At 35.0% G+C, this 16,650-nt stretch overlaps 2 protein-coding genes across 2 annotated transcripts; both read right to left on the bottom strand.

The window, feature by feature from the left end:
• Positions 1-1,413: 1,413 nt before the first annotated feature.
• On the bottom strand, positions 1,414-2,234 carry LOC114295770 (non-classical arabinogalactan protein 30-like). Its single transcript, XM_028240075.2, has one exon. The coding sequence runs from the start codon at positions 2,112-2,114 to the stop codon at positions 1,581-1,583; it is 534 nt and encodes a 177-aa protein (XP_028095876.2). The 5' UTR covers positions 2,115-2,234; the 3' UTR covers positions 1,414-1,580.
• Positions 2,235-3,027: 793 nt separating this feature from the next.
• LOC114295769 (inactive receptor-like serine/threonine-protein kinase At2g40270) lies at positions 3,028-12,807 on the bottom strand. The gene is made up of 9 exons (XM_028240074.2): positions 12,325-12,807; positions 11,439-11,577; positions 8,759-8,830; positions 8,494-8,637; positions 8,266-8,406; positions 5,512-5,924; positions 4,943-5,133; positions 4,724-4,856; positions 3,028-3,811 (listed from the first exon to the last, which is right to left on the bottom strand). The coding sequence occupies exons 1-9, from the start codon at positions 12,428-12,430 to the stop codon at positions 3,246-3,248; spliced, it is 1,905 nt and encodes a 634-aa protein (XP_028095875.2). The 5' UTR covers positions 12,431-12,807; the 3' UTR covers positions 3,028-3,245.
• Between the last annotated feature and the right edge of the window lie 3,843 nt (positions 12,808-16,650).

The following is a 16,650-nucleotide window of genomic DNA, read 5'->3' as shown; positions in this document are numbered from 1 at the left end:
TATGCTTATCTGTGAATGTGGGATATAGTTTTTATACATATCTGTTGAAATGATGATAGAGCTAACATGCTTATCCGTTGAAAAAGGGAAAATGAAAAGTAACTTGGACTCATAAGTCGTATGACATAAATATGTGATTTATGTGAATGTATCAGAGTTGGCCATCTATCAATTGCTAATCTTTTAGTCATTGTTCATGGTTGGTTTAGTGTATTTCTACTGGGTTGTGGCTCACCCTATATGGGAATATCATTTTCAGGTACAGGTAGCATGCCACCTCCAAGGACATAGCTTGGGAGGCTAGAGGCGGACATACTTTTGTCGTTTATTTTTGATGTATTACATGTAAATTTAAGCCAAGGGCTTAATGTGTAAATGAGTTAGCACTCTTTTGTTGTAACCAAGTGTTAACTTAGAAAGCTGTAAGCCCGTAAGGTATTTTGCTTTTGTTGTTAACATGTAATACTTTTGTAATGAAACTCTGATGAATAGAAGAATGTGGTTATTTCATATGTCAATGAATGTCTTATTTGATGGGTTTAATGTTATTATTTTGAGGGCGTTACATTTTTGAAATACCCCTGCTTCATAGCCTAATACCATTAATCGGATGACAATCACACTTCATTTTCATTGCATATTTTTTTTCTTGATTGTTCATGTTGTGTATTAGTTTCTAAAATTTGATTTTGAATAACATCATACATTCAATTAATTTGTGAATTTGTGTGAAGATTTGAGATAAATGATAATTTTTTTGTTTGAAATTATAAAAAATTAATAAATAATGTTGAATGTTAATTATTTTTTTCCATTATATATTCCTAACCTGCCTAACCCCATCGGTTTAAAACCGTCCAAATATTCAACCGACTAGCCTATTTTGAGAATGGATAGATTGGCATAAAGTTGAAAATTTCTCAATCAAACATAGTTTTGTTAATGATTTTTCCTCAAAATTAACCCAAACCAACCTGCGTGTTTGGAATGCTATTAGACTTCTAAGTACTACGTAACTCATTTTTATTTTGATAATTCTAAAACACTAATGCTTCAAGTCTCGAGAACTTCAGACGTGAATGGCACGAATTTGTGGTCACCAGACGACCACCTGGACGACCAGGTGAAGCACTTGTCTATCGCGGTTGTCACCCTCTTTGTTGGACGACTGGCCGGACGACAGATTAAATAAATTCGAAGCAAATTCACGCCTCAATATTTGAGGCCTATAGCACGACTCATTCTAAAATTGTTCTTCAGTTGATTAAGCTCACATTTGATCAGTGAACATTTAAGGTAGATGCATTTTTTATTATTATTTATGCCTCTCAAGTGCTTTTGTGTTTCAGATTTTACATTAAATAGAATACAACTATATCTGAAATATAAAATCATTTATGAATAAGACACCAATAAACTCAAAAAGATTGCAGAATTTTTAAATTGATTCAAGAAATAGAACAAAATTCAAACTGAGAAATATAAGGATTGTTAAATCAACAGTGAACAGCGAACAAACAGGCAAAACAACATTAAAACAGAAATAACAATTAATCAAAGAGTTAAGGATGGTAATGCAATCATGGGTGATAAGTAGGAGTGCAGTTAGCTGGACGGAACACCAAGGGACCTGCAACGAAAACTAGGGACTTGTAATTCTTTCCAAACAATCTCTTGTTCTCATAGCGAAGTGGAGAGCCATTCAGTCCGTAGTTCACATTAGAAAGTAGGTTGCAGCTTTCTAGAGGCGATGAAACGAGCTTAACGTGGCATGAAGTAAGGGGATGGTCTAATAAGTAGTGGCTCATTGTGAAGCCCTCAAGTTGTGCGTAGAAGTAGCCATGTGCATCTGTTTCGAATGCCTTGTAATAGCTTACTCGTTCTCTGTGGTCTTTGCAGATAACGCTAACTTTAGCTGCAGGGATAGGGTCAGCCCCGGACAAAGACCATGTTCCATAGTGTTGGCAGCTCTGGCAGTAGACCATGCCTTCAACCACGACATCTACTTTCTTCTCCACTGTTTTGGCCGGCACATAATCGTAGGCTGCTGTGGAGGGGAAGGCCAATGGGAGGAGAATCAATGAGACGAGGATCGTGATCTGGCCACTTGCCATCTTGTCGAATGGTTAACTTAGAGGTTTAGAGACTTTTGAGTTAATGGCTTTGTGTGATGAAGAGATACTTGGATTGGGGTGGTATATATAGTGTTTCGGTTATGAGAATTCTTGGTGTTTTTTTTTTGGGATTTTGGCATTGACGTGGGAGCTACTAAGTTGTATTTCAAATACTCTGTGTTATTCAAAATTGTTTTGTACGTGAAGGCCACCTTCAATCTTCTAATGTGTATTATCATATTCTGGTTTGATTATTAATTCATGAGATAGTGGTTGGCTGGCTTGGGACTTCTTGTCTCTGCATATAATACCCTTATAATCTCTCTCTCTAACATTTTTTTATCGTCATTTATGTTGACATTCCACAGCTGATGGAGACGATGTTCAGAATGGAATTGTAAGATTGTGCAACACACTTCTACTTTGGAGGCGTCTTTTGGGATTGGAGATCAAAGAAACAAACAAGGGAGGCCAACTATTGAGTTAGATCACAACAAACAATACTTGCAGGTGGCTGTTGGGTTTGGGGTGGGTGGGTCCTTATACTATCTCTGAGATTCCTCTTAACGTAGAAGGTAATGTCTAATGCAATGGTGGATTCAGTTGATAAAAGCCCCTTTCAACTTCATAACATGAAAGGATTGACCCGGCGGTTGAAGCACTTCCTTAACCGACATAATATCCAACATCAAGTCTCACCAGTTGTGTGACCTGCAGTTTCCCCTCCCCTATTCCCCTTTCCTTCAACTGTTGCCAAAAAAAAAAAAAAAAAGAAACTCCAGAAAATTCGACACATTTTCATTGCAGCTGACAAAAATGTGGTTTTAGGGCAAACTGTTTAAGAACATGACTACCAACTGGAAAACATGAACATGAAGACAGCAAGGAAATGATAAGCATGATAAAAAAAAAATTCAAAAACTTGAACATGTATATACTTTACTATTCTTCGGGCATTTAACAGCCAAACTGTTGAAAGCAAAAACCAAATCAGAAAAGGTTGCACCATTTTCCTTTTTATCTATATTTATGTACATGTAAAACCACCATGTCCTACACAAGATACAAATTGTAGTAACCCCCTATGGACAATTCTGTGTGTCCAAAATTGCAGGCTCAACTTCATCTATATTACCTTGCTTCTGTAGAAATAATCTCAAGCTCTGCCCACCAAAGAGGGGAGAGTTTAGGGACCGCTGCATCAGGTCCTATCATTGTTATCTCTCTCAATCTCGCAGTGACTTCTCTCATTTGAGGTCTTTGTTTTGGGTTAGGGGCGACACAAGATTTAATCACTTCACCGATTTGTTCAAGCTGCTCCACTTGGAAAGATTTTAGAGTTGGATCCAGCATTTCTATAAGGGGCTGCTCTCCTCTCAAGTAGTCCGATGCCCAATTCTTGAGTGAGCAACTGTCCGATGAGTAAGGGAGCCTACCTGTTACCATTTCGAATAATATGACACCAAAGCTGTAGACATTACATTCTGGATAAGATACCATCTCAGCTTCGGCTGATTCGACCCAGAAACCAAAATCTGAGATCTTTGCTGCATAGTCTTCGGTGAGATTGATGGACGTGGAATTCAGGTTTTTGTGGGCTATGGGCGGTGTCAGTTGGTGCATGTGCTCAAGGCAGTATGCCATGCCCATTGTAATCCTCATCCGTGTTCCCCAGTCCAAGTGTTCTGCTTCTTTTACTGCAGGGAAAAAAAAAATCGCGAGTTAGAAACTATTAATATGTCCACTGTTCTATTTTCAAATTATCTCCCTCTAGTTATTAATTTTTTTTTTCCTTTTTCGAAAGTATTTCCCCTATTGTCATTGTCAATGGTCATGAATAGAGCAGAGAACAGAATATTCTTATGTGCAGGTTCCTGGTAAGTTCTTGTCTCTTGTTTGTTTGCATGACCTCGTCAGCACAGAATGAGAAAGTTCTCATTTCCTAGTTGACAACAAATAAGAAAAATCTACTGTGAGATAACTATATGGGGCAACGTCTAATGTAATCCATTTGTTTATTTGTATTACTATTATAAAAGAGATCACAGCCACCTGGGTTGCCAAACCAGAACGAGTCATTTTAGTGGTGATATGAATTAGTCAAACCTCAACTTCAATATAGTATAGCCTCTTCAGTACCAAAATAGTTGACATAGACATTTAAAGAATCAATCTCCAAGAAAAAAAAAAAAAAAAAAAAAAAAAAAAAAAAAGAAGAAGAAGAAGAAGAAACAAATAACAAATAACAAAACACAAAACACAAAAAACAAAAAACAAATAAATGAATAAATAATTTAATGTATTAAGACTTTGATGGGATATTCAAGGTTAATAAAAATTTCATTACCCAAAAAAAAAGGTTAATAAAAATCAACATTTTAATACAAGGTCTTCGTAGAAGCATTAAATAGTTATCGGTAAGTCATGAAACCTGGTTTGTACACCACGTGTACAGCACCAAAGAATGTACAACTCACTTTTGGGTATCCATTATTCATTTTCAAATTATTATTGGTCTACCTCTACAGCCAGGAAATCTTAAAATAACCAGCCGAGAAACAAAATTGTTTGTTTCTACATAAAAATGAAGACAAAAGTTAGATACTCACTGTGTAAATGCTCAAAGAGTGTCCCGTTTGGAGCATATTCAAAAACCAACATTCTAGTGAAAGGCTCCTTTTCCACGCAATACCCAAGAAGATTCACAAAATTCTTGTGGTTTACATTTGATAACGAGTCAATCTGAGAGATTTGAAGAATGACACATTCAGGGACTGTGGAACTAAATATAAACAGCATAACATTAGTGGGGCTCGTTTGTAATATACCTTGTTCCGGAACTGGGCTTCCAGATTTTTTGACCAATCCTTGGGAGATGTGGCTGCAACAGAAGTAACAGCTATTTCAACTCCATTAGACAATGTCCCTTTGTATACTGTTCCGATTGATGAAGAACTGATCACATTGCTGAAATCTTCACAAGCAGCCTCAAGCTCTGGTCGGTTGAGCTTTGGCACACCTGAGAAGGGAAATTAGAAGCATGCATCAATATAAACACAAGAATTAAAGCGATCCCAGATTTATAAGTCAATATATGTTTAAGCCTATGGTACCATGAAAATGAATCTTTTCCAGAAATCTAGCTTGTGGAGGCAAATATTTGTAGGAGGAAAACATCCCAAACTATAGATGCAATATGAGATTGTGACCATTGCACTACCATAGACAATGGGATGTGCTTATATTAAAAAAATGATTTACATAACATATTTGAATTCCCCATTATAACCCAGGATTAATCCTAACTCAACTGTTAAGAAGCAGGCTTTGTCCTTTTGGACATCCATATAAGATAAAAACACAAAATTGGTTTATTCTTGCGAGAAAGAAAAATTACCAGTTACAAATGCTTTCTGTAGCTGTCCACTTAATCCTGTGGCCCAGGGTCTGACAGCAGCCATCTTATTTCCTTGACATAAGAATATGCTAATGACCAAAACAAAAAGCAACACAGGAACCCCTATGGCTAAAGACAATATTAGAGCAAGTTGATTTTTTGAATTGGTAATTTCTGAAGGATGAAAAGGAGAGGGTGTAGGAGCAGAAGTCAAGTCTGGCTTTGACACAGTCGATGGTGCAGGAGATGGGGATGGGGACTGGGACCGGGACCGGGACTGGGACCGGGACCGGGGCCGGGACCGGGACCAGTACTGGGACTGGGACGGGGACTGGGACTGGGATCGTGGCGGTAGCGTAAGGTGGGGTGACAGCAACCTTCGGTGAGCTCCATCTCCAATTTGGGCAATGGTCCTGGAAAAAATAAAAGCAAATTGTCATGAAAATGACCATGAGATGAGCTATCCAAATTTCACGATAGACATTGCAAATGACTGGGATCAGGAGAAACATTTGTACAGGGCAAGAGAACATGAAAATATCACTTATTGGGTAAAGTTATGGAATGTAAAGCCATGATTAATGAGCCACAAGGATAGGAGTGCAACTCGGGTGGGCCCAACCCAAAATCTTTTAGGTCTTGGGCAATATATTTTTGAATTCGGCGCATGCTAGGGCAGGGCTGAAATTTAAAAGCGTAAATTAAATTTGGGCCTGGCTTAGACGAAGTCACGACAGAGAACCCCAAAACCCAAATTAAATATATAAATTATTAACTGCTAGATAATGTTAAAAAAATTTGGACCTTTGGATCATATTCATTATACATATCATATATAAAAGTAACACAACATAAAATCTACCATTTCCTTTCACACTCAGAAATGCCAAAGCCACAACTACAGTTCCTTGATTCTCATCTCTCATCTCTCTCTCTCCACTCTATATCTCTCTCTCATCATATATATTTGTTTTGATGTTATTAATGATTTTATTAAAAAAATAAATGTCAATAGGGTCTAAGTTCAACAAATTAATTAGCCTAGCTGCAAAAAAGTTATAGAAAACCCCCTCAAATTTGTGGGTAATTCAGGACATTTGAACCTAGCCTACGATCAATTTATCATGCTCACATCGGGTTTGGGAAGACAAGTTCGGGTTTGAGGTCGGATATGGACAACTCTCAACACAATTTGGGCTGAGCCTAAACAACTCATCAACCTGACAGAATGCGCTCAAGTTGCACCCTTACCCAAGGATATGCCAGGTTGAATTTGCTTTTGAGCCATACACACAGTTTGCCCTGTAGTTTTCTATAACATTTCCTGGGGCCCATGTTATTGAAACACTACATTATCCATAGAAAAAGAGTAATACTATACTAACTAACAATTCTTACAAACTTTTCTTACTTAGTGGGTGTTTGAGAAGTGGCTTTTTTTTAGGTTTTTTGGCTATCTTAGTAGACTATTTTAGTTTTTGTGTTTGGGTTAAATTTTTGAGTTGATTGTCGTATTAAAAAATGTGTTTGAAATGATGTTTAAGATTGAAATGACAAATTTGCCCCTAAACTTATTTTTTTCAAAATTGAGCTGTAGGGATAAAATTGTCATTTACCTGTCTGCAGCCTACACTGTTGGTGACAGTGTAGGCTGTCTACTGCTGACAGCCGTTGCTTTTCATTTTTTTATATTTTTTTTGGGAATTAGGCGGGACAATTTGAGGCTTTTGGGCTTTTTTACAATTTGAGGCTAAAATAGCCTATGTCAAAGGTTCCCAAACACCCCCTTAGTGATGTAGCACATATCATATTATTGTAGGGGTGTTCGCGGTTCGGATTTGGACGGTTTGCGGATCGGTTTGGACCCGCCCGCATCTATATGGTTTGGGGAAAAGACAACCCGCAACCGCCCGCAGTGCGGTTTGCGGTTTGTGCAGATAGGGTTCGCGGATGTGCGGGCGGTTGCGGATTGAATGCGGATTGAACTTTTTTCTTCAAAAATTTATTTTTAAGCCTTATTTTTTTCCCATTTTGTAAATATTTATTTTGGGCCCTTTTCTTCCCATTTTCTAAAATGCTCCAACATTAATAATTAATAAATTAAAACTTACAAAATTAAAAATACAATAAAATCAATTCGTAATATAAACAAATCATTCAAATCATAAACTAACACAAGCATATATTTCAAAATCCTAAACTATAACTCCATATTCATTAAGGAATTTAAAATTCTAAATCACACTTCATCCGGGACAAGTTCAGTTATGTAACAATAATAATATGATCAGTATTTATTCAGTCTCAGTTGATATAATACTATTAGCAAATGTAATGTTAGAGTAAGTTCAAAAAATAAAGGGTGTTTTGTTTTGGACAAAAATATCTAGGTGGGATATAGAAATGAAATCAATAGTTAAGATAAAAAAAAATAAAAATAAATAAGTAAAGTGCGGGCGGTTTCTTGCGGGTGCGGGTTAAACCCACAACCCGCAAAGATGCCATATTTCAAACCACATCCGCCCGCATTGTATTTGCGAAACCGCCCATTTGTATGCCAATTGGGCGGGTTGGGCGGTTTTTGCGGATCGATAAACCGTTGCCCACCCCTATATTATTGTAGTGGGTCTTATTTCAAATACCAAAATTTCTTTATTGCATGCCACATCAGCAAGAAAGAAAAATTTGTAAAAATTGTTATTTTGTATAGCATTTTTCATGGAAAATAAGTTTGCATTAACAAAACAGCCATACCATGATATGGATCTTTCACTGCAAGATGATTTATGGACTGAATTAGACAGCTGGTGTTCATCTACTTGAACTTCAGAAAACATTTTGAGCTCATGAATTTCAGGGGATACGCTTCCAAAAAGCTCATTGTTATCAAGTAGACTGCAATATAATAAAAAAAATGTCAACATGAGCAGAAAGAAAGGATTCCCTCAATGAAAATTAGTTCACTTGTAAATTTCAGTTTACAGGATTGAGAGTGACAAATTATTGCCAAGATCAGATGGAAGTGGTCCGCTGAAGTTATTGTGTCCCAAGTCCAACATCTCCAACTCCTTCAGCTCTCCAATCATTTCAGGAACGATTCCATAGAAGGAGTTGTTGCGTAAGATGCTGCAAAGAAGTGCACAAGAAAAATACAAAGCCTATAAGACAGAAAACACATATAAGGAAACACGAACAAACATATATGACAAATCATTGGCAACTACATGACAAACTAATGTATCCTTACATAGACTTTAAGTGGACCAGGATTCCAAGATCAGGTGTTAGTGTTCCTGTAAGACATAGATCTTTCAAGTTCCTGCAAGTTGTATGAATTTTAGAAATGATTAGAAGCCATCATCACCCATTGAAACTGAAATTTCCATGCCTAAAGGGTAAGAAATTTGAAATCATAGCACTATTACCCAAACAACTTAATCATCGACATTAACATTAAACATTAAAATTAATAGATTCATATTTACTGATTTACATCCATATTTCTGGCATGAATAAGACATGCAAACCAATATCGATTAAATATTGGCATATTTCTTTGTCTCTCATGTTGTTTAATGTCCATCAGTCTTGAATTTATATTCTATAAATTATTGTCATATTCACATATTTATTATCTATTTTTTCTTCTTCTTTATGAGTAAATTTGTATCATTAAAAACACTTGATAATATCAATATTTTAAACCATGATAAGACTACAGAAAAATTCTGGTAACAGTGTGAACTCTGATTCAATCAGGGTATTCAATTCAGCAGCTAAGATGCTCAGTTGACTCCTTAACCTTGATAGGAAGGCGGCTTATTCAATAAATCGAGCATAAGGTTCACACTTTGGTACAACAATATATCTCACAACATCACCTTCAGATGGCATCTATAGATTTTCGAAATAGGTATAACAATTTCCACAAAACTATTGCAATCACAATTTCTCAAAGGAGCTAATATTCAGGATTTAAGGCACCTGCACTGCATGTATGCTTCTTGTTAGGTTTTATTCTTGGCAAATCCCGTTTGACAAAACTCCTTTCAGTTGTATTTATTTTCGCACTTTTATTTCAGTGAGGCTATAGTGTTTAGATGCGAATCCAACCCGAATTGTGCCTTTCAGAGAAGTTTGTGATGCTAATGCTTTCAAGATTGCCACTTCGCTGATTATGACGGGGATCGAGCTGCCCGGTCAGCTCGCGGGGGTCCAGGGGGCAACGCCCCTTGGCGGGTCCGGGGCAGCGCCACGGCGGGGTCGAGGGGCAGCATTCCCGAAGCAAAATGCAAAAATGCATTCCAAGTTGCCTGTCCGCTCGAGCGGACATTACCCCGCTCGAGTGGAGAATCCCTGATTCCAGAAGTTTTGGTCGCCTGTAAAAGTACTGAGCTGTGTGATTTCGTGCTCGAGCGGGTTCTCTAGCGCTCGAGCGGACCTCTGTTATATCACGCGCATATTTTGCTGAAGCCGCTCGAGCGGGCTGTTGGGCGCTCGAGCGGAGATCGCAGGACAGATTCTATAAATTCGCATGTTGGGTCAGATTTTAGGATTACTACTCTAAATCTTCTTTTTGGGTTCTAGGGTTTATATCTGGGGATACTTTGTGAGTTTTCTTTGATGTTTTAATTGAGTATTCAACTCATGTTTTAAAGAGTATACATCAAAGCTTTTGTTTGTTCTACAAAAGAGAGAGTTGTTCTTCGGTGGATTCTGAAGAATTCGAGCCTGAAGCTTTGGTGGATTCCGGGGTGGCTCATCGTAAAGACAATTCTGAGGTGAAGACGGGTTGGAAGAGGCACATAGAGGTTGGTTCAATTAGGCGTGAATTCGCTAGGTAATTGAAAGTATACCTGTGTAATTCCTTTAAATTTTCTTAGTGGATTGTTTTGTGGCTGTTGCCCGTGGTTTTTTTAATCACAGTTGGAGGTGTCCAATTGTGGTTTTTTCCACGTTAAAATCGTTGTGTTGATTTGTCTTGATTGTTTGATTGGGATTGTTATATACTGATTAAAATTGTTACATAATCACAAATCAATATTTAGGGAATTTCTAGATTTTTCACTTCTGAACAAAATGAAGTTTAGCGCCTGTTTATTCCTACAAAAATTTCAGACAGACCCCTCACTCAAACTTTTAACATTGAGATGTTTTTCCATTCAGGTGTCTTGATCTAGTTATGTTGGTTCAATTATGTTTTCTTCCCTATTACTGTAAGAAACCTGCATTTCTGATGGAATTTTAACACAAATTATATGCGTTTTTAACTATTCATGCTTGTCAAGACATCAAAGCAATGAATCATATGATCTAGAGAGTGAAATTACAAAGTGGAATTATATGCATTTTATAAAGACTAACAATATTGAACACGAAACAGTGTGGCTTGCTTGGATACACTTTTATGCCTACTGCATCATTATCATCATCATTATCATTATGACTAGAATGAAAAATGCCTTAGATCCCAGTGGGGGTGACCCCCACCACCCCCACTGATTTTTGATTGGCTGAAAAAAAAAAAATTTCTTGTATGGGTCTTCCTCTCACAGCCCCCCACGTGGGATGGGGTTGCTGGGGGTATGCAGCACTGCCGGACTAGAATATGTTGATAAGACTCGTGAAAATCTTTCAAAGCTGTAGGAAAAGAGTTTGATATAAATCCACCATGTAGGATTTTATTTGAATTTACAATCTTTCTATTCTGTAGATTTAATCAAAAAACGAGTTCAGAATTCAGATAATAAATGCATAAACCTCATGCATGTTTTTTCTTCTTATTATTTTTTTTATTTTTTATTTTTTCCCCTTTCTTTCTTCAATTCCCAGCTAGACAGAATATTCTAATAATTAGAAGAATAAGAAAACAGATTTAGTTTACCACAAACTAAACAAAATATAGCAATTATATGTGAGTTACTTACAAAACTACAACATTGCTATCCAAACACTCCACGCCAAACCACGAACATGGATTCAGTACTCCAATATCATCACTCCAATTTGACAAAGCCCCAAACGGATCGCTAACCACTCTCTCCCTAAATCTCAATAACGCCATACCTGCAAGCAAACATTGACTCCATCAGTTCATATCCTCTGTAAAAACTCATTCTGGTTATCAAGAAACTTACTTCAGGATAAATAAATAAATTGATGAAAATTTTTTTAAAAAAAAAAAAAAATTTAAAAAGAACGATCGGCTGTTTGGTAACCTTTATATTTACAATTTCATTTGTTTATGTTTACAAAAATTTGAAAAACTATTAAGAGCATCTCCAACCCTTTCACAAATTTCTTCATCAATTGGTTTCCAAATTTGAGTAAAAAGCTTGATTTGATATGAACTAATCCAATTCTTTCATCAAGTTTTTATCATTTTTTTTTTAAATTCTCCTTTTATCCTAAATTTCCTTCTTCATCAAATTTGATGAAAACAAAAAAATCTCCAATGCTTCATCTTTTTAAATGTTCATCAAATTTAAATTTGATGAGCTCTCAATTTGATGAGAAAAAAAAAATGACTCCCTTGATTTGATGAACTTTTCATGAAAGGATTGAAGATGATTTTTAAACACTTTTTCATCAAATTTAAATTTGATAAAAGAAAATGTGAAGAATTGGAGATGCCGTAACAAGTGTATATTTTTGTTTTTCTTAAAATTACAAACAGTATACAAAAAAAAAAAAAAAAGTAAAGTAAAGTAAAAAAAGGCAGCTCGTTTTGTGTTTCTATTTTCCTAAATTTTCTCATGAACCAAACAGAGCATGAAACGATCTGAAAGTCAATGCAAAATAGAAAGCTCATACCTTCATCGTTAAGACTCCAACACAAATTCAAATTCTGACGCATCAAACACACTAATACTATCGAAATCGCCAAGCAATGTTCTCTGTATCTCCAAATCTCCATCATTGCAACAACAACAACAACAACAACAAACTCTAGATTTATTTTTCCAAACTCAGATCCAAAATTTTGAACCAATTCACCAGCAGAGTTTGACTAGGAACATTGTAAAGCTCGAACGCGCAAACAAACCGAATTCAGAACAAAGGAGAAGAATTTATAGAGGGGGAAAAAAAAAAGGAATTTTAAATGAGTGTGCGCAGTGATTTGGGCCAGAAAAAGAGTTTGAAAACGCGTGAAAACCCCAAGTTGAAAGGTTATATGTAAGTATATATATATATATATATACGCTGCTTTGTACAAGTCTGTAGTTTGATTCACAACGCTCGCGGCAAAAACGTGGGACCAAGGTCGAAGAAGCAGCACGGTTTTAGTATTCCGACGGAAAAATGCTTGGGAGCACTAATTAGTGCTCCCACTAATTAGGTGGCAGTGGGTCTCGTCATTAATGATGTGATATTTTGACCTTGGAGTTGTATTTTTTATTTTTTATTTTTATTTTTTTAATGCATTAGTGCTATTAGTGGTGATATTTTTAGTGGGATGAATCATTGTTGATTCCGACGCGACTTGGAAGTCTTCAGAGTTTCATTTTGCCAGCGTGGAAATTATTCAATATTCCGGGATATCATGCGTTTATATTTTAAATATTGTGTCCTAATTTTGATTGATACAAAAATATAATTTAAAATATAAATTTTTTGAAAAATAATTTAGAAAATTGGTAAAAAATTAAGGTAACGTTTGGTAAAGTTTTGTAAATGTGATTTGAGAATATGAGTTGTATTTTGAGTTTGTGTGTTGTGGAATTATGATTTGAGTGTAGAAAATTTGTTTGGTAAAGAGTTTTGAAAATAGTTTTGGAAAAGAGGTTTGATTTGAGTAAGGAATTATTGATGTGACATTTGATATGTGATACAAAAATTTACAACTCATAACTAAACATACAACTCAAAATTATTTTAAAGCACATAAAAAAATTAAAAAATTTCAGAAAATATTTGTCTCGATTATGTAAATCAATTGCAAAAAATAAAAAATAAATAAATAAATAAATAAATAAAATCTGGAAATCAGCCGGACATCCGGGTGGACATCCAGGTGGACTACCGGGTGGTCTTCCTTTGGACAGAAAACACGCCAATGTGCACAGAGTTCTCTGCAGAGAGTGTAGAAAATTGATTTGAAAACGTAACCAAACATCATGCTCCAAAACACACGTAGAAAATTGATTTGAGAATACAAACAAACAGAGCCTAAATTTTTATTTTTTAATTTAATATTTATTTATGATGTCAAATCAAATTAAAATGATTAAAATATCTTTACTCAACATAAGAAATTTATTTTTTTATTTTTTTTTCTTAAGTCCTAATTTGTAATTTTACACATCATTTTTAGCACTTGCCAAACTAATTTTCTGCCATTTTTGGCACTTGCGTTTTTGAATATTTTATCCAAAAACGTGACGTTTTGCTATATTCCCAAAATGGCACATTATCTTATTTGCTCAGGTTATTTTTATATTTTTTATATGTTTATTTAAAAAAATCAAAAAATTAAATTTTTTTTTTCTTTCTTACTTTTCAAAATAAGTACATATATAGTTCATTCTACAAAAATGTCATGAAATATTGTGTCCTAAAGTAACAAAATAAGTACATATATAGTTCATTCTAAACACAATATTTCATGACATTTTTGTAGAATGAACTATATATGTACTTATTTTGAAAAGTAAGAAAGAAAAAAAAAATTAATTTTTTGATTTTTTTAAATAAACATATAAAAAATATAAAAATAACCTGAGCAAATAAGATAATGTGCCATTTTGGGAACATAGCAAAACGTCACGTTTTTGGATAAAATATTCAAAAACGCAAGTGCCAAAAATGGCAGAAAATTGGTTTGGCAAGTGCTAAAAATGATGTGTAAAAATACAAATTAGGACCTATGAAAAAAATAAAAAAATAAATTTCTTATGTTGAGTAAGGGTATTTTAATCATTTTAATTTGATTTGACACCATAAATAAATATTAAACTAAAAAATAAAAAATTAATTTTTTACCAATTTTCTAAATTACTTTCAAAAAATTTGATAAAAAATCAAAAATTAACTTTTTATTAATTTCCCAAAACACCCGAATAAATCAATAAAACTTGTTTTTGTTGCTAATTGTCAAAATAGGCGATAGAGGAGGAAAGGGAAGACGGAAGAAATAGCGCTGTCTCCTTTGTATTAATTTGACAAGTCGTCACATCAGCAGCCGGTAGAGTGATTATTCAGTCCTTTCTCAATATAAAGGGCAATGGTAGAGGGTCACAATTTTTGTGGTTCAAATAGCTCAAAACTATCAAAACGACGTCGTTTTGAGCACAAAACATGTCAAAACGACGTCGTTTTGACAGTTTTGAACCATTTGAGCCACACAAATTGTGACTCTCAAACATTATTCGAATATAAATAGGTAATATTTTATAAAATTTTGATTGATACAAAAATATAATTTAAAATATAAACGCATGATATCCCGGAAAATAATTTTTTTTTCTTTCTTACTTTTCAAAATAAGCACATATATAGTTCATTCTACAAAAATATCATGAAATATTGTGTCCTAATTTTGACCCTACAAATAGTCTATCCTATAAATTTGAAAATTAATAAGATGGGATTACAATAAGAATTTTTTTTTGGGTAATATTAAGGATACAAAATTTTTTAATAAATAAATGATCAAATGTCTTACATAAGTGAACCCCATGTGAGACAAAATATATGGTGTGTTCTTTTTGTTTTTAGCCTTATTATTATACATTGAAATTATACATTTATCTCATAAAAATGAATAAATTAGCACAAATTCACATAAATTATCTTACAAAAATTATGAAAAATATAAAATCATGTAAGTAATCTCACAAAAATGCGTAAATTAACACAAACTCACATAAGTTATCTTATAAAAGCTTTGAAAATATAAAATCACATAAGTTTCCACGAACTTACATAAATAATGTCACAAAAGCACGTAAGTGTTGGCTTTTTGGCTTTCGAAGGTTATTTTTGTAATTATGAGCGTGCCAGCAAGGGTCAATCAGTCCTTACAGAATTGTAATTGCCAAACAATTATTCAAACGATTGTGTTATGGTTCTTTTAGCCTCAATAAAGAGGACTTTTACTGGTGGCTTACTGGTAATTTGACTTCAGAGAACTTGAGCATAAGAACAATTAAATAAACTGAAACATTTCATTAGTATGAAAAACTTACAATGATCTTAGTTCTGTAGAGATTTACAGCGACAATATACTCGAAAACTACTCCTACAAATGAAGTGCAGCGCAGGAACTTAAAGTACAGAAATGTAAAGAACAGGAAATAAAACTGGAATATGTAAAGTAAGACTGGTTTTCTTTAGATTTCTTCTCGTCCCTTTCTCTGAAGTCCTTCCTGCAATTTATACTCTCCGAAGATAACCATCGAACTGTATTTCAAACCGTCGAACTGCTCCTCCGTGATCGCTAATCATGCTACCTTATAAGTAGTTTCACTACGCCTTCACTTGCAGTTAGGCTTCCCTCCTATATTCGAATTTGAATGTGAGCAACCGTTGAAGCCACGTCACCGTACATCTCTTTGTTGATCCGCTGCTACTCAGATCTTATAACAACCAATATTAACTGCCACATGTATGATCAGGATCGAAGACCTGACTGGTCTCCCCATATTACCCTTACTTTGCCACGCGTCGAATTGTCATTGGCTAGCACAAAATATGTAGCCAATATTACCCCCCCGCACTAATATGCCCAAGACTTGGTGATATTAGTGGATCAGGGTCCTTTTTCCCACGTCTTAGAACGTGCATGGGTTTTGCATCTTCCCAGAAATGCAACTGTCACTCACCATCTGTATTAATACTCTCGTTTTGATCCTTTAAGTATTTTCACTGTCTTAATATTCGAACAGACTGATACAGTTCATGGCCAAATTAATTCTTTCCTCCAGCGATGAAGCACACGAAGAGTCATATGTCGATGCTATTTCTCATCGAAAGCATGCATTTATTAGCCACCTTTACCCACCTTTCTATATTCAGGTCATGGATGCTTTTGCAAATTACCGACCTTTGGATTACGAACACATTGCTCTTAATCCTTCGATTCAGAAAGCCACAAACATAGACATAAAAAGTTTTTCCTCTGACCTACCTTTACAGTTC

Source organism: Camellia sinensis, chromosome 8, assembly GCF_055761805.1.
Source record: "Camellia sinensis isolate YWXY chromosome 8, ASM5576180v1, whole genome shotgun sequence".
NCBI classification, from domain to species: domain Eukaryota; kingdom Viridiplantae; phylum Streptophyta; class Magnoliopsida; order Ericales; family Theaceae; genus Camellia; species Camellia sinensis.
This window is presented reverse-complemented; position numbering and strand designations above follow the sequence as displayed.